We start from the raw sequence: 23,113 nt of genomic DNA, 5'->3' as shown, positions 1-23,113 counted from the left end.
GAGCTGCGCTTCTGTCTTTGGGGGATTGCATACTCTTTAGTCAGTGTCTCACTTCTGAACACCCCATTAGGGGCATAGTGGTGCTCGAGTCTCTCCTGGCGGTGTGGAGAGTCACTGGGCCGTAGTCAGCCACCTTCGGGGCCTCAGGGAGACTGCACATCCCTGGCCATTGCTGCCCAGGCCTCATGCCCGTCTTCTCCTGTCACCCAGAACCACTGAGGAAAATACGGAGGCCTCTGGTCACTGGTCTTGGTATTATTTCACGTCTCTTGCAACCTGATGTACCAGGCCCTCCCTTATTTCATTAAAAAAAAAAAAAAAGATCTCAACTATTCCTTTCATAACTCCTCCCATTACACATCTTTTCTTTCATCCAGCCTGCCTTTGCTTGGTATCCCTACTGACTTTCTGTGGACTAGGTTGCTTGCTTTCCCAAATTCCATTGTCGAGGGGGGAAAAAACGTTTTCTGTACCCTCTTAGGTTTGGTGGTTGGGGGCCTGTAAATTAAACGGACAGAAGACATTAACAAGAGAAAATACAGATTTCTATTTGTGTAAGCATGAGGCAGTTCCCAGAAAAATATGATTCAAGGAGGCAGTGAGCACCTGGGGCTTATATACCATCTTAATAGGGGTTGGGGAGAGACAGAGGGGCGCTTCTGGTAGAAGAGACGACTTTTAGGAAACATGAATGGGCTCTTAGGAGAACAGATGTGAGACGTGGTAGTTGTATGACGATGTCTGTTTACACAGTTTCTTATCCAGGCTCTGACCTGTGCAGACTTCTCTTCAGCCATAAAAGTCAACCTTCCCGGGTTGTAAAGCTCCTGGGGAGGGGATTTATGGCAGTTGCATTCTTTAGGGAGGCTTTGCTTTTAGGAAGATAAGGAGAATTTAGAAAAAGCCTTGCCCTGCAGCTGTTGATTTCTCCCATGTCTTCAGCTCAGAATAATCCTTGGGCTCCCGTGGCATGTTCTGGGCCCCCTTCACCACTGAGCGGTCCCTGTTTTTTCCCCAACTCCCCATCGTCACTTTCTTGCTTCTTCCTGTGAATATTCAGCCTCTGGTTGGCCAGCGGTAAGGCCTCTGCTTGCCGAGCTGCCCGGCCTCTGCATTTCTGAATGACCTCAAGTCCTGCCTTCACCCCAAGGATTTTCATCTCCCACGGGGCCTCAGGGAGTCCTGCTTTCCAGGAGCCCTTGGTCTGGCTCACACCTGAGCCAGCTGGTCCCATGCCAGCCCCAGGGACCCCCCCGCCCCCCACCCCAGACCGCACCAGGAGCTGTGAGCCCTGTGTTGCACCACATGTTTTCTCTGTTCTTTGTGTGTTTGTACGTGTGGTTGTGCAGTCTTCACATATCGGCAGTCCGAAAGAATGATGGTTCTCATTAGGCCCTCGTAACAGCATGTACATATAACCCATCTATTTTAAGCCACCATCACAGAATGAAAATTTGACAGGGCTCCAGACACTGAGAAGGATGAGTTGTATCTTGGATTTGTGAAAAATTAAATAGTGCCCACAGGTAACCTTCATAGACACACAGAGTTCTGCTAGGGTCGGGGAGCAGTGACTCAACTGCCAGGGCTAAGAAGAACGTCTTCCTGCGTTCCCAGCTTTGCCTTTGTAAAGCTGTAAACCGCGTGTGTGCTCGTGTCGTTAGCTCTGATTCTGTGTCGCTCTGCCTGGCTCCTGACAGCGCCCCTTTGCCCGGCCGCTTCCTCCCTCGCTGGTGACCCCAGGGCTCCGTCGTAGCTTCCCCTTCTGTGTTACTAGTCTGTCATCAGTGGGGAAGGGGGGTTGCTGTATTGGGGTAAAAAAAAGTCTGTCTGCAAAGGCTTCTTAGGCAGTGACAATGAACAAGATACCTCAGAAACACTGGATTACTCGTATGCTAGCTTAAACAAATACTGAGTTAATAGTCCCCAGTAATTTCCACGGACGGCATCTGACAGATTCAAGGGTGATCTTCCGTTTTTTTAGAGGGCGTCCCCAGTGGCTACATCCCCGGCACTTTGTTTGTTTAAACTAGGGTGACTGAGTCCTCGCCATCGGCCAGATCCTGTGCAGTGCTAGCTCTGAATCTCCGTGTTCCAGGGACCCACCTAATCCCAGGCCAGTGGGGATGACTGGTTCCCCCTTGTTTAAGTCCAGACTTGGCAACAGCTTGTCCTAAATGCTGGCAAGAGGATCCAAATCTCTTTGAGGGATGCTGGGGATCTTGGACCAGTTCTTCAAAGCTTTCCTAATTCTAAGAGTCTTGGGCGTAAACTGGATGAAGATGGAATCCCTCCCTGTTTTCTAAAACACAGCAGCATCGGTCCCCAGGTGAATGCAGAAGGAACTGGGATGTGAATTCTGCACAAGTAAAGAAGACTGGCCACTGGGTTGGGAGTTTCTTGCCAGGGTCCTTTCTGTGGACCATCAGCAAATTAGAGCATGGTTTGTTTTATTAGCTGAAGGCCTCTTAGCACAATCAGAGGGTGTGCTAGTTGTATACTGTATTATTCTCTCCACAGTTAGCCAGGTGAATTTTGTGAATTTTAAATGTGAATTTTGGTGCTTAACATTGGACCAGTTGCCCATGTTCCTTTCCACCTCTGCCCTAACAAATGACCACAAGCTTGGGGACTTAGAACAACGCAGATTTTTATGTCACTGTTCCATAGGTTGGAATTCCGGGCCTGGCATAGCTGGGTCCTCCGCTCCAAGTCTCACAGGCGTGAAACCAAGATGTTGGCTGGCTGGGCTCCTCCCAGGAGGCGCTAGGGAAGGACCATGCCCAGGCTCATCAGGTGGCTGGTGGAACCCAGCTCCTTATAGGTAGGACTGGAGTCCCCGTCTCCTAGCTGGGTGTCCTGGGCTCCGCCCTCAACCCCTCGAGGTTTTGCTCTGGTCCTGACAGTGGGTCTTACATCACAGAGCCAGCACTGGTGCATCTGACTCTGCTCATGCTTGACATCACTCCTTCTGCAGCATCTCTCCCCCTCCAGCCAGAGAAGGCACTCTGCTTTTAGGGGCACACCTGGCTAGAGGAGCCCCCAACCTTTCGGCCAGGACACCCTCCCTGTCTCCAGCTCCATAGCCTGAAGCCCTTCTGCAAAGTCCCCTTTACCGTGTAAGGGACCCCATTCATAGGTTCTGGGGCTTCAGGGGTGGGCATCTTTGGGGACCAGTCTGCCCACCGCAGTGCCTACTCTCAGTTCCAGTTTTCCCACTTATAAGACGGAGATAAGAATATTAGAAATGTTAGAAATGACATTTGCTGCAGGAATAAAGCTTCTCCCAGGCCCTCTGCTGCTGACTTTCTCCCTCTACGTTGTTCTTTGCTGCTTCTACATCATATTCCGTAGGGGTTCACATTCCTGATTCTTCCAGAGTCTCTGCACAGCACCTGGCTGCTGACCCACTGCCCCCTGTCTGCAGGTCCTGAGGTGCTCTTGGTCACCAGGAGGCTGGCGGCCACACTCGCAGGCAGGCCTGGCTCCAGGCTGGACCAGGACTCACCCAGTTGGGATGACGTATCAGTGCCTGTGAGTCGGAGCTCTTCACTGCCCCTGTTCTATTAGACACTAAAATTGAGTCAGAGGCTGAAATGATTGAAGTCTATAAGAAGGTAAATGCATGGGATATGAAACATTCTCACCCCACTAATATATTCTCAAGGTATAGAAAGAAAGCTAATACAATGCTATATTTATTGGTCCTTTACTTGACTGTTCTGCCTGCAAACACTGCTGTTGTTGCTATAGTCTGTTTTGAAGGTAAATAGTACTTGCGCTGTTTCTTTTACCAGCAGCTAAAAGCGCCTACGACACATGGTCCCTGGGGCACGTGTTGGGGTCCCTGGAGGACCACAAAGCGCCCCGGTCCTGGGTAGTTTTTGCGGCTCTCACCCCACCGTGCTGAGTGTCCACTGGCCAGTGTCCAAGAAGCAGAAAACCAGGGTGTGGTCTGTGGCCACACAGGGATCCGCACGATGCAGAGGGCTCGGGTCAGCTTGGACCCTTGACTGGTAGATGCCCCAGCCCCGCATTGGTAAACCCCAAGAAGAGACTTGCAAACTCAGGGCTTGCTGTTTATACTTCTTGAGAACGTTTCTTGGCCCACGTGGACCCAGGATGCCTTCCTGACTGCTCTGCGCCCACCTTCAGGGACCTCATGCGTCTCCACAGTGTCCCCTGCCCCTCCGGGGTGACCTGACCACGCGACCTCTTGCGCAGCCTTTGCCCAGAGCTCCTTACGTCTTCACGCACTTCCGTTCCTAGTGAAATAAAAGCGTAACCCAAGTGCCAGAGCTGGTTGACGTTTAAAGTGAGCATTTGCATCATCTGATTTTATTCATTATAAGCGTTTTAAGTTAAAGTTATTATGTACAGGGAGGATTCAGACCATTCCAAGAAAACAAGGCCAAGGACTTTATTTGCACTAATGTGAATTTTGCCATGGTCAGGTGTATCTTCTTGAAGCTTTTCCCAGATGTATTCCTCAGAGCACTAATTATGGGGGACGTTCATTGGTTTTCTCTGAAAGCACATTTCCACATTTGTGAAACTTCTCCATCAAACTTGAAACAATGGGTTTATCCAGGGCAGTCCTTCCGGAAACTTTTTTTATGCTGATTTTTGTATGTCACGAATCTCCAGTCCCTCATTCAATGTGAAGAATCTCCTTTTTGCAGTAGATCTCTCTGGACTGCTGCATCAAAGAACATTCTGGAAACCTTGTACCTAATGACGTCCTAGTAGACAGTTTATCTTTATTTTATTTATTTTATTTTCATTGCAGTGTAGTTGCTTTACAATGTTGTGTTGGTTTCTGCTGTACGGCAAAGTGACTCAGCTATACGTATACGTATATCCCCTCTTTTTGGGATGTCCTTCCCATTTAGGTCACCACAGAGCACTGAGTAGAGTTCCCTGTGCTCTACAGTAGGTTCTCATTAGTTGTCTATTTTATGCATAGTATCAGTGGTGTGTATATGTCAATCCCAATCTCCCAATTCCTCCCCACCCCTCTCCCCCTTGGTATCCAATACATTTGTTCCCTACAGTCTGTGTCTCTATTTCTGCTTTGCAAATAAGATCATCTGTACCATTTTTCCAGATTCCATATATATGCATTAATATACGATATTTGTTTTTCTCTTTCTGACTTACTTCACTGTGTATGACAGTCTCTAGGTCCATCCACAACTCTGCAAATGACCCAATCTCGTTCTTTTTTTATGGCCGAGTAATATTCATTGTATATATGTACCACATCTTTTTTATGCATTCCTCTGTTGATGGATGTTTAGAAATGAACATTAATACGACTATTGAGAGATGAAGAAAAAGATCAGAAGCCTCCCCTGGAATTAAGCACATCTTCACTTCCAGAAGTGCTGAATTAGCTACAGTTGTGTGTAAAAGGAAGCTTTCATCTGGTTGGTGGGCACTCAGTGGGTTCTCAGGATTCAGACGAGTAAGGAGAGTAAGTACCAGAGAGTATATCCTGGAGGGCCTTGCCTTCATAGGCCTGTCATCATCTGTAAACAGGTGGCTGGGCCACAAGTAACAGCTGTTCGCATGCAGAGGACTGAAGAGAGGCCTCCTGCATCGGCAGCAGTGACATGTCAACTCCCAGAACAGCGGCCTGTCCGTCCCCTCGCTTGGGAACGAAGAGTTTAACCCCCTCCAGGTCCAGTAATTACATAGGCTTTCCCTGCGTGTGTATCGCTTCCCAAAGTAACTGTCAGCCTCTCCTGTACGCGACGTTTGCAGGCGGAGTGGAAAAATCACTTAGGCAGGTCTTCAGAGGCGCCTTCTGTCCTGTGGTAATTCTGTTTATGGCTTAAGCCTCTTCAGCAGCGATGCCCGAAGGCAGGCAACACGTGCTGTGCTTCTTCTCTCCTAGGCATTTGTGGAATTAGGTCATCCAGGAAACATTTATTTCCTTTCCCCAAACTGCAAGCAGTTGTGATCTAAGAAACCTCCGAGTGGTTCTTCCTCCGAGAGAGTGCTCCCTGGAGATTACACACAGCTCACTGTTAGACGTATTGTAGTAGTGTGCTTGGGCGGCCAGAGCGCACTATCACAGGCTGGGGGGTTGAAACAGCAGCACGCGTATCCTCGCGGTTCTGGGGGCCAGACGTCCAACAGGAGGGTTCTGGCAGGTTCTGCCTCAGGTGAGCGCAAGGGGAGGGCCAGACAGAGCAGCTTCCCCTTCCTCTTGGAAGGACCCTAACCCTCTCTGATGAGGGCGCCCTTGGGACTCATTTCACCTGAAAACTATTCTAGGGACCCTGTATCCAAATACCTCGGGTGTTAGGGTTTAACGTTTGAATCTTGCGGAAAACAATGCGGCCCGTAGTATGTATTTCGACATGGTAGCCATGCAGGGGGATAATCTTCAAGGCTGGTGTCATAGTTTAGCTCTCAACACGTGAAACTAATAGGGACCTTGAGTCAAACCTGTGTTTCACGAGTATCGTGCAGAAGGCCGAGGAAAACACTGATTTTGCCCATTTACTTGAATATGTAGAAGAGGTAGGAAGATGAAAGAAAGTATTCTGGTGACCATTTAGAAACAAATAACGCTTGTTTTATGAATCTTTAAAATACTCAGAGCCTTTGAGAGCCTTGCTGGGCTTTTCAGTGGTTCCTGACAAAGTGGTGAACACAGAATCTGTATTATTAAAAGAGAAAATGAGAAAAAGGTTTTTGAGCTATCTTGAAGTCCTTTGCTCAGCACTTAATTTACACGCACATACTTTAAGATGGACAACGAGAGGGCCTCACGATGTAGCTTTCATGAATAAAATGACAGAGAATTCCTTAGGAAGCTTCCCGCCCATGCCCGCCAAGTTTTTCAAAGGCTTTCCTCAAAAGGAAAAGGAATCCATTTAGTGGTGTGATTCATTCATGTATCTAGCCTGTAACTCTAGAGGATTTTTTAATGCATGTTTATCTCAGTACGGGCTTTATTCTTTTATTTTCAGACTAAAATTAATTCAGTAAGACAGCAGCTCTGCAGTGTGCAGGGGATACTGACCTCAGCATCAGACACTTATGTAGAAGACCACAGCACAGTTCAAATCTGCTTTACCTATAGATAGGTGGATGAGTGGGTGGGTGTGTAGGTAGGTAGGTAGATAGGGATGGATGGATGGGTGGATGCTTGGAGGGATGGATGGTGGGTGGATGGATGGATGGATGGTGGATAGATGGATGAATGGGTGGATGGGTGGATGGATGGATAGATAAAAATATGAAGAATATGAACAAAAGTAGTAATTAACAGCAAAACACATGCAAACTTCAGTCATTTTTACAACAGTACTTAAGTAAACATGTAATGAAGTGTATACATATTTGATATCACAATATTGTGGTACTTGTTTATGGGTAATTCACTGACAAAGAACAAGGAGACCAGTAAAACTTAAACCTTAGATATGAGCACTGTTAATAAAAAGTTAATCAAAAAACTTTTAAGACCTCCTCGAAGTTTTCATGCCTCATAGTGTGAAAATTGAACTTGATACTATAAAATTAATGTATAGAATCAAATCTACTGCCAAAAGTGATATAATGGAAGTTTCAACTTAAAAGTAGTGGTTTAGTTGAAAACTGTTTTAGTGCTTAGATTTGGATTATCCAAGGCTTTATATATAACGAAAAATCATGGATGCTGCTTTAGGGGTACTTAAATTTGCATACACGTAATGCCAGGCCCTGAGAGGCTTCAGAGTGAACCAGAGTGACTTCATGTCAAAGTTTGTGTGTTACTGAGCAAAAGGAAAAGCTTCCTTCCCTAGAGACGATGTAATCACATGGAACAAGTTCACTAGTTCCAGAAAAGTGTACCACTTAAAATGTACACTTGTACTTGTTTGAAATGTAAAATTAGTTATCAAGTGTCATCTCAGGTGGGTCTGGACCTGAAGGGAATAGGTGCATGGGATTGAAGATGAGTCCCTGTTGGCCTGAGCTGATGAGGAAAAGCACGGTGAGGGCCATAACTCCGAACGTGTGGGAACCCAGTGTATAAACCATCCCTTGGAAGTAAGGGGAGGGGGCCCCAGGCCATCTGATGACACACCTAGCAGACGGGTCCAACATTGCTTCTGGGGCTGCAGCTCACCTGCCCCACTGCTGCTTCACCTGGTTCCCCTTCTGCCCCCCACTGTCGCTGAAGCTCCATCCCTCCTGGGCCATCTGCTCATCTCAGAGAAATGCGAGGCTGTCTCGGGCCCCTCCTTGTCTCCCCTTTTCCCTCCTCCTGGTTGCAACTCCACACCCAGCCCCACCCCGTGCGCTCCCACCCAGCCCCCCTCTGCTCACACCCAGCCCCCCTCCTCTCACACCCCGTCCCCCTCCTCTCACACCCAGCCCCACTCCGCTCACCCACGACATAGGCAGGCCCCTCATCTCTCTGCCAGACCCTCCCACAGTGGACTCAAACCCAGGCTGTCACAAAGCAAGCTCTCTTTCCCTCCACCAAAATGGCAGTCCCAGTGCCCTCTGCATCAGAAAGGTCGGACTCTCCTTTGCGTCAACGTCCAGGGCATTGTCCATCAAACTCCCTGTTGCCTTTGAAGGATCTCCCTAATCCCATCCACCTCCCTGCGTTCTCTCCGCCACCGTCAGACAAAGGTTCAGTTCTGTGCAATTCCATAGTTACCACATGAGCCATCTTAGTTCCCTGATGCTCCTGTTGAAAGTCCCTCCTAGCTACCCCGCCCCCAGCCCGTGGTTCAGACGAGCAGCGTGGGCGACGGTCGCGGACGTGGGCCGCCTTACAGGGCGCTCCTGAGTCTGAGCACCTTCAGAGAAGTGGGTTCGGCACCTCCGTGAGCTATAAGCCCCTGAAATACTTCCCTTCACCTACCTGGTGGTTGGAAATGTCATTCTTTCTAAATTAAACCCCTCAAGCTACAGTTTAATTAAGCTCATCTGCTCTCCTGGAGATGGAATTCAGATATATTTTAGCTTTCAGCTTGGTAAAGTGAAAAAGAACATGGGATTCTGGAGACCCGGGCACAGTTCCCAAATTCTGTCACCTGCCTAATGGTGTGACCTTCAGCTCACCTCTGAGCTTCCCAGGCTCAGATCCCTCAGCCATGACAGTGACAGGAGAGGGCTGGGCTGGCCGCTGCCCTCGAGGGTGACACTCTGCGGCCCCTGTGTTGCTTTGCATCCCGGCCAGGGCGCTTCCGCCACCTCCGCGAATTCAGCAGGCGGTCTTCATGTACCCACTCCCGGCCTGGCACCGTGAGAGGGCGCCTTCCCCGCAGCCCTGCCTGCTTACAGCCAAGCACAAGCTGTGAGAAGAGGACTCCTGACCGGCAGCTTCCTTGAAGTACTGGAAGTGTGTCCTGGGGTACCTGCTATGTGTGCTGTGCTCCAGAACTCACTGCACTGGTGAAACCCTTGCATCCACACCCGTCCACAGAATCTTGGGCCGAGGGCCGAGGTGCAGGTGGGCGAGGGAGGGCAGGCGTTCTACTCCTCTGGCCTCTGCACCTGCTGCAGCCCCTGCAGAGCCTTTCTTACAGGGACATTTCTTCGGCAGACACCAAAGTACACATCTCCAGTCACACTTTACAAGTAGGTGTGAGCGAGTTAAGGTTAGGTGCAACCAGTCAGTTCTGGGTGGGAAGGGCTGGTCTGGTCACTGAGGGAACAGTGAAGTGTTGAAAAGGAAGAAGAGAGACAAAGGCCAGCGTCTGTTAGCCACATGTGGCCTTTAGAAACTGCCCGGACATATTTTGGTACTTGCCGGGAAAACATACTTCCTCCTTTTTGTTTGTGTAAGGTGTGAGCTGTATTGCTTTAGCTTATGTCTTTCAGTGGTTTTATGACTGTTAAGTCCTGTTATGAACAGGCATAGTCTTTGCAGGTAACTTTCAAAGGTTTATTCTTTGGTTTCAGGAGAGAGACAAGCCGTGCGGTGACTATTCATACAGTGCCCACGATTCTAGGCTCTGGGTAACTTTCCCTACCAGTGGTCCTTAGAAGACCATTAGGTCTTAGGAATCAGGGCACAGCATAAGGAGCACATAAAAACCTTTTGAGGCATTTTCACAGGTGCTCCAAAATCTAGTTGTTCTGCTTTGTATTTCTGCTCCTTGTAAGAAGGAGGGGAAGCCCTACGATACCCGGTGCTGTCCGTGCGCTGCCAGGGCTGGGGTCGGCCACCTGGACCCATCGCTGGTGCTGTCCTCCGCAGGATCCGCGTCGTGTGTGTGGTTCCTGCCCTGCATTTGGCTGCTCTGTTCAGCTTGTGTGAGGAGGGCAGGGCCGGGGCAGAGGGACCGAGGGGTCCAGTTTCCTGTATCATACACCCTCCAATGCACTGGCCGATTCCAATACCAAACGCAGGCGTGTGCGCCCGATGACGCACACTGAGGCCCAACAGCACTCAGACTCTGGAGTCTGGAGCAGAGAAAGGTTTACCGCAGTGCCTGGCAAGCAGACGGTGGCTCATGCCCCCCAAAACTTCAGACTCCCCCAAGGGTTTCAGCAAAGCATTTTGAGAGGCAAGTTGAAGAAGCAGCGTGGATAGTCGCTGCAGACTTCTTGGTGCCAGAATCCTTTGTTCTTGCAACTGTCCACATAGGTCCGGTCGCGGTGTTCATGTAAACCTCCAATAAGACAAATGGTATTCTTTGTTCTGCAACTTTTTATCTCTACCTGAATGGGAAGGTGTTACACCTTTAAAGGTCAGAGCCTTGAGAATGGGCTCTCCTGTGTATTTCAGGCTACAGGCAACATTCTTAACTGGAAGCTAAAGCAATAGCGTACAAAGGCTAAAGTTAAAGAAGCAGATCCAATATGGAGTCGTATTTGTTCTTCCCTATTACAGTCTGCTTTTAAAAACGTCAACTTCTCTTTTAACTTCTCCGCACTTCTCGGATTCTTGTTGACCCACGGGAAGGGTCCAGCTGGCGCTCGTGGAAGGCGTTTGTTGGCCGCAGGAGAGGAGGCAAAGGAAAGGAACTTTAGGAGCTCCTGACACAATGTATACAATCAGGGTTTCTGCTATTCTTCCGACCGTATTTACAACAGACTACAATTGCTTTTGACCTTTCAGAACAGTCGGCATCAAGAGGCTGTGTGCAAACTCCCCGTCCTGTCTGCCGGGCTTTGCCCTGAGTCCTTTCGAGCGCCCAGCCTTACTTATCTGCCTGGACACACTTCCAACGGCCCTCCTGCTGCACAAGCCTCACACATCCCTCCTCCCTGTCGTCCTTCAGGCTGGCCTCCCTGATGCCTTCCACCCTTCACTCTGCCGCATGCGTCCTAAACATCGCGTTTCACATCTCCGTGCTGCGTTGGGGTGATTCATTCCAGAATTAGGTGGGGACAAAGGGTAAATTGGAAACAGAAACCAATAAACGGTGCACGCCTGCAGAGAGAGTGAAACCTTCAGAAACAGGGTATGTCAGTTACGCCGCCTGTATTAGCCATAAGTACCTACGGAGCTTTTCCCGATCATGCCACCATTCCTCCTTTTATTTCCTGGAGCTTAAACGGCATGTGGACAGAGCATGTGGACATTCATCTGTATTTCCTGGAGCTTAAAGGGCATGTGGGTGAGCTGTCAGGTGTGAATGGGCTGACCACTGTTCTCAGATGAGGACAGGTGTCTTGGGCCCCTGTTCTGCTCAGTGCCACGGTTTCTGAGCCACCACCTTTTCCTCACACCTGCCCACATGCTCCTTGGAAGGAGCCTCCCACAAATACAGAAAGCTGTTTTCACGACTGGAGCCAAGCACCGTTACGCCAAGGAATCAACAAAATCTCTTCCTCCGCCCCGCTGAAAGCTCACAGGCGGCCTGCACAAAGCCTAAAAGTCTCACGTATTCAAAGAACAACATGTCAGCAGGCGGCATTTGAGTGCCTGTCCATGGTCCCGGGTAAAACAACAGGGACGCTTAGAATACGGTCAGGCCACAACTTTGAAAAGTCAGGGACGGAAACGTCACCAGCAGGAACTCTCTGAATGAGATAACAGAAACGGCACCTCGGCGGCCTAAGCGGAGTCACTCCCCCCTGAGAGGGAAACCGTCTTCTCTCGGTAGAGGCAGAGAGCTTGAAACAAGACAGGGGGCCACAGGAAGCCTGACAGGAAGGCAGTGGGACTGGGTGTTCCGTGTGCCCAGGACCGTCCAGTTCAGTGCTGTGTCCCGGGCATCGGCCCGCTCTCTGCGGTGCCTAGTGCTGGCTTGTTGTCGTGACGAGTAGTAATTCGCTCGGTCCTCACCTCTGCCCTGGGGGGAGTCAGCTCATCAACGGCTCAGCCTCCAGGAGAAAGGGAAGGAGGGAGGGAAAGAAAAGAAGTCAGTGAACCTGTTCCAGAGCAGACCAGCAGTAAGAGTGTGAGAGCATGTGTATGTGTCTGTGTGTGTTGTGCGTTTTCCACTGACTTAAAGACATCAGAGGATGCAGACCTTCTAGTGTCAGGCTGCACCTGGCAGCTGGTGCCCAGGAGCCATTTCCAGGTCACCAGCACATGTGGCTGGGACCGCAGCGACCTATGAGGTGGGGTTGGGGGCAGTCGTTGTGATCAGTGGCAGGGGGGGCGGGGACTGGGAGGACGTGAGGGGGAGACTGTCAGAGTCCAACCTGGGCCACCCCTGGGCGTCCTCGGGCACTTGTGGAGAAGAAGGGGCACAGGAGAGCATCTCAGAGATTCCGGGAGGAGCCCTCTTTATACATGTCCGGCCCCTACAGAATCTTAATGGAAAAGACTAAAGCTGCTTTCATATTCAGTGTGGGATTCCAGGAGCCAAGGGAAACTTTCTCAGTGGGTGCTCTCCTCGGAGGGAAGGGGATACAAAGGTGACACACCCGTTCACCGCTGGGTAGACTTCTGCCTCGCATTTGGAGCGAGTCCTGACGTGAAACTCGCAGTAGCGATGGTCACAGGATGGCACGTTGAAGAGCTTCCTGACGCGAACGGGGGCACAGACTCTCCCGTTTAGTGGTGGTGTCTGAATAAGCTGAAACAGGTACCGCACCTGGTACTCAATCTTTGTGTTCGGGAGATTTTTGGTGCGTGACGGGTACCCCCAGGGGCTGAGTTTTTCACTAAAACATCCTAACGGTTTAATTTCCAAACTGCAGTACTTGAAACGTTGCCAGCTCTGAAGTCACTTTACACCTAAAAAGCGTATTTTTTCTTACTTTTCACAACTTCCTCTCATGCTCAGCATGGTCAATTATCAATTGAACAGATTCTTATGATTCAATTAAAATAAATTTGTAAACCGAGAATCCAGTCTTTCCACTCAGCTGTGCCACATTTCGGTAGCACTTTGGGGCCAAGGTGGACTTCTTCCCCGTAAAGTGACGCGGTGGGACGCACTCGGGCTGCAGAAGGGCCAGCGCCCTCTTCTCCCCACAAACCATTAACCGGACAGCCTCCACTCCGTTTCTGTGTCACGCAGAACACCGAGCTGACTCAGCTGACGGTGGTGCGGGCAATGAAAGCCCAGTCTAGACGTGTGGTTACAGAGAAGGCCGTCTCAACCCTCTCTTTCTTCCTCACCCCACAGTGCCTGGTCTTTGAAGATGCTCCCAATGGGGTGGAGGCCGCCCTCGCAGCTGGGATGCAGGTGGTCATGGTTCCCGACGGAAACTTAAACCGAGACCTGACCACAAAGGCCACCCTCGTGCTGGATTCCCTGCAGGACTTCCAGCCCGAGCTGTTCGGTCTGCCGCCCTATGAGTGAGAGGCTCCTGCGCCCACACGTGTGGCCCACGCTGCCCAGGAGAAGGGCAGAGGAAAGCCCAGCTCCCAGACCTCCACGTGAACAGTCCTTCAGCCTGTGAAGCCTTCTCATCCCACGAGGGTCTGGCCCACACTCTCTAAAGGGTCAATGAACTGTAACGTGACAGAAAGCAAAAGAGAGACAGCCCAGAACACAGATGGAAATTGTCGCTTGAATAGTCATGTTTCGTATTTGAATAATTTGGGTTCATTTCTTTTTCTTCTTCGTTGTTCTCAACCCTGGCTGGAAAATGTAAAATATGTATACATATAAGTATATGCTTTTATGTGTATATGTGTATGTACATATTTATTTTAGTTATATACATTGTGTACTGTGTCATCTCCTCAGTGTTTCATCTTAACATGCGCTAGCAACTAATAAAAGTGAGGTGGTAATGGTAATTCTGTTTGGTTTGTAATCTGAGTGGGAAATCCGCATGAAGGATGAGGTTTTCATAAATCATTCTCTTTATCAGCAAATGTTGACATTCCTTATGTGCCCTTAAATCTCTGTGGACCTCTACTGAGAGACTGACTGTGAACGGTATCTTCCGTTGTTTCCTTTCAGTGTGAATATAATGGTAGCCTACATCTTATATCGAGGTGCATATCCACGTTTCAGAATGTTTTCTGCCTCAGAGAAATCATTTCCTTTAAGACCATTTATTTTTTTAATACATTCTTTGATGCAGATAGAATTGGATTTCAGAGTGCATCCTTGGTACCACCGAGAGCCGTAGCCCATTTTTGGAACAATTTATTGGACATTACACTTTGGTGATTAACTGCTTTTAGTAGATTTACTCAGCCTTTTGTGATGGGAATATAGTGAGAGGCATTGAAAATGGGAACAATACAATCACAGGGTGTTTCCACTGGTGGACACCCCACCTCTGTCCCGCCCTGGTCTCTGTTATTGATTGTCCTTGAGCTAATTTTCAATTCTGTGAGTCTTAGAAAGGTGATAGTGATGTATGTGATTGTCAGGGGGAATGATTATCTGTGCATTGTTGTCTCTGGCTGTTGACCAATTTTACATCATTTCAGCAAATTCATTTCAACATTCTTGAGTGCTGTATACGTGCCTGTTCTTTGAATTCTCCTTGGAATCAGTTGTAACATCTTACTGTTCCCTCACCAGTGTGTTTAATTGAATAAAAGTTTTGACACTTACTTGTTCATGTTTTATTTGTATGGGAGTATGATTTTACCTTTTTTTTAAAACAATTATTGTCTAACAAATGTAAAACATAAATGCAAAACATACATGATTGACTTTCTTTTCTCTTAACCCAAACAGTGCTCACGTGGTAAAGTGGCATGTACATATTTAAAGAAAATTTTATTGAAATGTAGTTGATTTACAGTGTTGCATTGGTTTCAGATGTACAGCAAAGTGATTTGATTATATATATATATATTCCTTTTCAGATTCTTTTCCATTATAGGTCATTACAGATGATTGAGTATAGTTCCCTGTGCTGTACAGTAGGTCCTTGTTGGTTATCTATTTTATATATAGTAGGCATTTACATATTTTAGGTGAACCATGCTGTCTTTGCGTACAGCTAAGAAAGGCTCTCAGTGAAATGGTCACGTACGTGATTTGGTATCTCATTCTTCCAAAATATTTGTGTTGCTGTTTTCTAATCATTAAGCCATGTTGCATGAATAAGACAAACGGGTTTAATGCCTCTTAATGATGTAGATCAGGGTCAGTTTTTCTCTAGGGTGAATGTGGTCTTAAATGTGGTGGTGGTGTTTTTGTGGTTTTAGCCAACTCTGCAGACAAACACTTTGTACTTTTTTGTACAAAAGAGGAATACGGTTGTGTGGTCAAAGCCCACATATTCTTTCTTATTTTTCTACGTGAGTCTGATGGAAGCAATTGAAGCAATACAACATTTCAGTGGTGTTTTTCCACTGAATAATCCATCAATTTCATAGAGGTATAATAATGAAAAGTTAGACCAGAATGACTGCTGCCAAGAAAGCTTAAAGGGTAGTTGTCTTACTTTCTTAGCTCATTTAAAGTGTGTTCCATTAGGACCTTCAGGGATTAATAGAAGTTACGCCGTTTTGTGCCCTAAGTTGCACCTGTTTGCTCATATGTTACCTGTCCTTCAGAAGGATTTTCGGTACTGATGACAGCCACCGAGAGGTGACACGGTCATTCTCTTCTTCATCCCACTTAAATGAAACATGTGAACACTTTTAAGAACGTACTACTTACTACTTATTAGAGTTTTTCCACCTAATAAGTCTTCAGTTAGAGCTCAGTGATTTATAGAAAAGAGAAAAGGTCTGGAAGACACCCACATAACGCTTAAGACAATTGACTTACTAAGAAATAGGAATTACTTCTGCTCTGCCACGGTAGTCAGTGTTTAGAAACCTCAGTGCACATACCTTTGAATATCATCGACGGTTTGATGCTGAATTTGGCATGCTTTGAATGCTGTTTCCACATTTTAAAAACTAATTTGCACACGATAACAAGTTCTATAACAAAGAATAATGAGTTTTTGCCTATTGGTGTTAATTCCTCTGCTTAACATCGTGTACTGCCTACGCTCTACTATTCCACAGGATAAAGCTCAAACCCCCCTGGCCTTATAGAAAGGCTTTCTGACCTAAGTCTAGCACCAACAGTCTTTAGAATTATTTCTATTATTCTTATTATTATCATCACCATCATCATCTTCTGTAAAGGGAAAATGAGAATTAAAGAGCAAGGGGTTTCAAATTAGGCCAACTTCAGTTCAGATCGAAGCTCTGCTACTGACTAGTGGTGTCACTTTATTTTGTCCCTTTCCACCTCAGATGCCTTAGCTGTGAAATGAGGTTACTGAATACTTTGCAGTGTTGGTGTAAAGCATTGATTGAGGTCACACATGGGATGAGAATCCTTAGCACATCGTGAAAGATTTATAAAACGGCAGCTACAGTTACTCCTATGTCAGAGTCCGTGTGGCATTCTCCACTAGTTTTTGTTGGTTGGAGATATTTGGTTTACCAAGGGTATTTGTTGTCTGAGCAGCTCACACTGAAAGCAGATTTTCAGGATGCCTCAAAATGTTCTGGTTTCTCGTGATTCTCTTTAACAGATCGTATCTTCTACAGTGGAGTACTTGCTTTCTGTCACCTTCGTTAGTCATTGGATATTTCTCTTGCTTGTAACTATCTTCATCAGAAAAACTGTCATCCGGATTGAACTAATTCAGGATTGTTATTTCCTTACTATATGCCAGGCTCCATAGTCATAGAAAACTGAATAGGAACACATCTCAGGGTATTTATCGTGTTGCACTTCAGTCATAAAAATATTTGAGTTGCTTCCAGATCTTTTTTCAGTACCAGGTTAGCATCAAGCCTGTTTGACAAGGGGCAGGACAGGCCCCCGCACCGTGGTGGGTGCCTGTCACAGAGCTGTTTAGAGACTCTGAAGCCGCCCGCTTGGTGTTAAAGCATGGTATTACAGTGTTGCTTTTGTTGACTGCAAATGCCAGTGCTTCCCAAGTTCCACATGGCTTTCTACAACACTGTATATGAAAATGAGTATTTTTACATTAAAATGTTTTCAAGTTTTACCAATATGTTAACCATGTGTTTCTCTAGGGGATGAAAATTACTGTATAAAGAAGTATTTAAGAATCGTAATAGTTTCTCATCTCTCTTTTTTTAAATTGAAGTATAGTTGATTTACAGTGTTGTGTTAGTTTCAGGTGTACAGCAAAGTGATTCAGTTATATGTATATATGTACTTTTTGCAGATTCTTTTCCCTTATAGGTTGTTACAAAATATTGAGTATAGCTTCCTGTGCTAGACAGTAGGTCCTTGTTGGTTATCTATTTTATATATGGTAGTGTGTATATGTTAATTCCAGACTCCTAATTTTATCCCTCCCACTGCCTTTCCCCTTTGGTAACCATAAGTTTGTTTTCTGTGTCTGTGAGTATATTTGTTTTGTAAATAAGTTCATTTGTACTATATCATTTTTTTAGATTCCACACATAAGTGATATCATACTGTATTTGTCTTTCTCTGTCTGACTTACTTTACTTAGTATGATAATCTCTAGGTTCATCCGTGTTGCTGCAAATGACGTCATTTTACATCTCTTTTAATAAACATGAGACCTTGGGAAACATGCCGTAGTATACATTTGCTTATTGAAAACCTCGTCAGAGGAATGGGTATTCATATATTGTGCAGAGTCACTTAAAATGCTATGTTTTCAAAATCCACTTTAGGAAAGAATTGGCATACATTCCATATTCAAGGTCTTAATCAGATGAGGATAGATATTTATTATAAAGAATACCTATTTCTCTGTAAGCCAAGTCAGTGCTCTAATTGGTGGTAAAATCGGTATTCCGTTTAAAAGTCAGGAACCAAAAGGATTCCTACTATCAATAAGCTTTCATATCATCCTTCTAGAAATTCTAGTCAATGAATAATGCCATTTAATGTTTACATATGAGTCTCATGTCAAACTCTCTCAACTGTTTCTCTGAACATGTCTATTTCACCACTCTTTTTAAGGATGTCTTCACTGGATCCTGAATTCTGGTTTGAGATTAATTTTTTTTCACCCTTTAAAGATATGATTTCCTTGTTACCTGAGTTTCATAGCTTTGACTAAACAACCAGCTATTGTTCCTGCTCTTGAAGGTGATCTGTCTCTTTTCTCTAGCTGCTGTTAGGGGTTTGTCCTTGGTCTTTGGTCTTCTGAGGAATGGCTTCCTTAGTTTTGATCTTGTTTGGACTTTGTACCTCTCCCTGAGTCTGTGCTTTATGTTTCCCTGAACTCCTCGGCCATTATCTCTTCCCATATTCCCAGGCTCACCTCTTTGGGTCCTCTCCATCTAATCCAGCAAAAAGGAGAAGGCTTAGCAGTCCCTGTAATCAGTGAGTCATACCCAGGCGGGAGCTGCACCACCAGAAGCGAGGGCTCAGGACCTGGGGAGCTTGCGTGGTCGTCAGGACAGGCGAGAAGCCAGTGCTGGCTGGGCCACAGGAATGACTTGGAGGCAGGGTACATGCACCTAAGAAGGATTAAGATTTCTCCGTTAGACTGGAAGCTAGGCACACTGATATCCACGGGGAGATCGACCCCCTGGAATCGAGTACACTATAAGTCACAAATCCCCAGAACCACGGGACCTAAGAAGCAGAGGATCAGCAGAGGGCCCGGATGGAACACCAGCAGAACCAGGTCCCTGGAGGCGACGCCCTCCTCTACCTCTGCCCAGGGCGCATGCTCTGTGCCTTCTGTGCAGGCAGAACCAAGAAGCACCCAGCTCAGCTTGCCTGCCTGTGGGAAAGTGCGTACCTACAGGAGGAAGGCAGGCAGACACACAGTCGCCGAAACATGAAAAGCTCGTGGAAAACACTTTCAGTTAGTACAGAGCATTCACATATGCTGATCACTTGAAAATTGCACGACTCCATATTTCTGCATAAGTGGGTCATGTGACGTGTCAGGTGCTGATCGTGAGCTGCTAGGCACTTTATGAACGCACATCTCTGCGCCTTTGCTTTTGCTCTTTTGTGTCTGAATCCACTCCTTGTAGTGGCTGAGAGTCCTTTCTGCATCCCCTCTAAGTCTTACCTCTGGGGAACCTGAGGCACGATTACATCGCATAACTTGTGAGGCCAGGGGTGGAGCTGAGGGTTAAAGGTACAATTTATCGTCACGGCACACTCTGGGAGACTTCATCATTCCCAGCACTGTTGCCTTTAACTACAGGGGAAGAAAGAAGACTTTTAGTAATTAAAGTGTCAGGGATGTTTGGTGTCCCATCACCACTCTCCACGTGCAGACCTGCCTCGTACGGGTCCTGCCTGGGCCCAGGCAGCCCTGCATTTGAACATGGACCCACGCTGTTTAAGGCAGCCCACAGAACACCCTCCAGCCTTAGCCGCACCATCCATTTTTATCAAGAGGAATATTTTCCTTAAACAAGTTTGAGATGCCCACTAAGTGGGAAAATATGAAGCCCTTTGAATGCTACCTCTTACCTGTGCCTGAGACAGCTCCCTCATTACTGGGGTTGCCAGTATTCTCAAGCTACCTTCGGAAAAGAAAACACTGAAATGTCATTCTTGAGTGCTCTCTCTTGGCAAACACTCATCAGGTCCAGTGATAAGCTGTTTGTTCTCTGCTCATTTCCTTACTAATGCACAGTCATGTTGATGAGAAAAGTCATTAGCCGGTTCAAGGCCGGATCTAAGGCGGCGATCATCTGCATGTGTTTTCTAGGATAGTCATCCTATCCCGAGGCTCACGGTCCCTTCAGAAGAGCATCTGGTTATTATTAGGGCAGGTTTTTAAAGTCCTCTCAAGGATTAGGATCTGAGGCTTTGCATCTATCATTCCTTTCCCTGAGACTACTTCTTTCATTTCTGGACCTTGATTATTTCTCTCCAAACTGTAATTGACTGTGTAATTGTCCATACACCCCATTCCCACGTCTGCCACCCTGACAGCATCCAGTGAGAACTTGCCTCCTGAGTTCCAGGATGGTGGAAGTCAGCCTTGAGCCTGTTGGCAGCATTGTCCCCCGAGTCCTGATGAAGGTCTCAGATAGGCAGCTCTGGTCTTGTGACAGTCCCTGCAGATCCGCGTGCTGTCCACTCCCTCCTGTTAGCTGTGAACACTCACCTGCCTTTCTCTGGCCAGAGCTCTTTGGAAGGAGTAGCTCAAAGCCTATCCCAAGAGTTCTGGGGGGTAGGGGGAGCAGATAACTAGTGGTACCCAATGCCTCTAGTGGGGGTGGATAACTAGGGGCACCCAAAACAAAACAGTGACTCTTTTGTTTCCTAGTGATGGTAAACCAGATGGGCATGCTCTGACCCCCAGGCAATGTGTAATTTAGTGTGGGAGACATGGTAAGGAACCACACACAGGAAGATTCAATTGCAAATTGCTATCAACGGCTGTGAGGTAGAAGAACAGTGTCTGAGGGAGAACAGCAGTGGGCATTTAATTTAAGTTGGGTCTCGTAGGGTCAAGGGAGGGGGCCTTGCGACAGAAGCGGCATTTACGCTTGAGTCAGGAGGCAGTGAAAGTTAGCTTGGCCAGTTTCTTAAAAAGCAAAATATAGGTTGACCATACAGTACCCAGTATTTCCACTCTTAGGTGAGTATTCAAGAGAAATGAAAAAGTATGCCCACCCAGAAACTTGTACACAGATGTTCATTGTAGCACTAGTCATAATAGTCAAAAGGAGGAAACTACAGAAGGCATCGAAAGAGAAGGGCTTTGTGGAAGTTGGCTCTACGATAAAATCCCAGATTCCAGCGTTATCCGTACCTTTTACCAACACCCAAACGCATTCCTCTAATTAGCTCGCATAAAAGGAGCTTCCTGTATTTGTAGCAAGTTAGGTAATTTGGACAAGAGATGGATAAAGATCTCAACTGGGGATTTAGAGTATGCCAAATGAATCGATGCACTCAGTCCATTTTCTAATGTAAAATATGTGCATTTTGAAATATTGATAGGGACTTCCCTGGCGGTCCAGCGGTTAAGACTTTGCCTTCTAACGCAGGGGGTGTGGGTTCAATCCCTGATCAGGGAGCTAAGATCCCACATGCCTTGGGGCCAAAAAACCAAATCACGAAACAGAAGCAATAGTGTAACAATTTCAATAAAGACTTTAACAATGTTACACATCAAAACAATCTTTAAAAATAAAATATTGATAGCATTCGCCTGCATAGCAGTAAGTGATGTTGGTGAGAAGGACCAACAGAAGAGACAAAGTAAAAGAGAAGGAGTTCAAATCACTTCATTGTTTATAGTCTATTTCTGGTGATAGTTTGTCAAGATAAGCCAAAGCTTGGCTTCGAGGAAAATGCATAGCTTTAGGAGAATCTGGGTCCTAACACAAGAAGGTGTCCAATGAAAACAGGTCAAAGGGAAGTGACTGGAACGTCATAAAAGTTGAAAGTCCACCTTCACATGCTGCCAAGAGACCAAGGACAATCGGGGCAGAGAAGTGGACATAAGGTCTAGTTACCTGAGGTTGGACAGGATCAGTTCTGGGGACCAAGGACAGACTGGAGAAGGTGAAGGTGAAGGGCTTGGCACCATGAGTGGAGAAGATTCCCGAGAAGTTTTACTGATCAGGAGAGCAAAGACAGGGTGGTGTCTCCAGGGCAAAAAGGATCCAGGAGGGAGTCTCTCGTCTTTGTTGGAGTTTTCTGTGGACTGAACAATTCAAAGTGGTTAGAAAGAGAAGGACATGCTTCAGAACTCCAGATGGTAGAGTTCTGTGAAGTAATTTTATCTTGATCCTAAAGGGAACGAGGAACCCTGGTTGGTGGACAGAGTTGAAATTTCTCTTTCAAAACTTGAGACCCCAGAGAGAAGGGGAAGGACAGAACAGGCTGAGAGTCCGGCCGGGTGGAGGGCAAGCACAGAGGAAAGAATTCATGAAGTGTTTTGGCATTTACCCCGAAAGTGCATTTAATCCTGTGAATCCAGCACAGCCAAGTAGCTAAAGGTCTCTCAGATCTCCGTCCTCCCTAGCTCTCCACATCGTGCTCATCAAAACAGACGTCTTTTTACAGCCGAGGAAGCAGCCACGTGCGTATATGCTTTAAGCCCCCGACAAATACTTCTGACCCCAAATCTCACTCACTGCACTGAACCCGGCTCATTCCTGCCCTGTCTCTCTGCACAGAACTCCATGGTGATGTTGCCACATATGTCCATGAATCCCCCTCGTAAAAACGCAAATGCCCTGGGGAACGCGACTTCCGCTCCTAACCTCTTTAACCAGAGCGCTTCCTGCTCATTTTTAGCTGAGAACCGCTCATCAGCGGGAATCACATGTCGATGCAAGGAAAGAAGAGGCGGGTTAATGACAGTGAAGGCTTTTGAATAAGAGGCACGGCAGCAGAGGAAGGAGGTCTGAGTGGGGACTTCGTGGGACCTTGGAGAGGTTGGCGGCTGACCGTGGGCATTCATAGCCTCCCCGAGTGCCAGCTCCTTTTATTTAGTTATCGGGTGCCGGAAACGAGCCTGCCGCCACCGTGGGCAGCACAAAGGCAGCAAGATCAGGTTGTAAAATGAGGTGCCCTGGGCTCTCCAGGAGAGTGCAGGGAAGCACATCACCCTCTTTTTTTTTAACCCTTTTGTGGCGATCCTTCTCCATGGCAGCGTGTCCTTCTGTGTCCACCCCTACAGTAGAAGCATTCAGCTGGCCCTTCTCAGCGGTGGGCGAAGGTTGGGCTGGGGCATCCTGCCCTAAGCCACCTCCTAGGGCACGCTCCAAGCTCCAGGATGGCACAGATGCTCATGTCTGGGGTCTGAAGATGAGGATGACGCCATGCTG

General features: G+C 47.2%; 1 protein-coding gene across 1 annotated transcript in view; it reads left to right on the top strand.

The window, feature by feature from the left end:
- LOC309978872 (pseudouridine-5'-phosphatase-like) overlaps window positions 1-14,932 on the top strand; it is a 67,340-nt gene extending 52,408 nt beyond the window's left edge. The window contains exon 4 of the mRNA XM_082865524.1: window positions 13,548-14,932. Within this exon, the coding sequence (XP_082721650.1) occupies window positions 13,548-13,724 (177 nt within the window). The 3' untranslated portion in view covers window positions 13,725-14,932. The remainder of the gene's footprint in view (window positions 1-13,547) is intronic.
- Window positions 14,933-23,113: the final 8,181 nt, after the last annotated feature.

The sequence above is a fragment of the Leucopleurus acutus genome (assembly GCF_964270905.1).
Source record: "Leucopleurus acutus genome assembly, chromosome: Y".
Taxonomy (NCBI): domain Eukaryota; kingdom Metazoa; phylum Chordata; class Mammalia; order Artiodactyla; family Delphinidae; genus Leucopleurus; species Leucopleurus acutus.
This window is presented reverse-complemented; position numbering and strand designations above follow the sequence as displayed.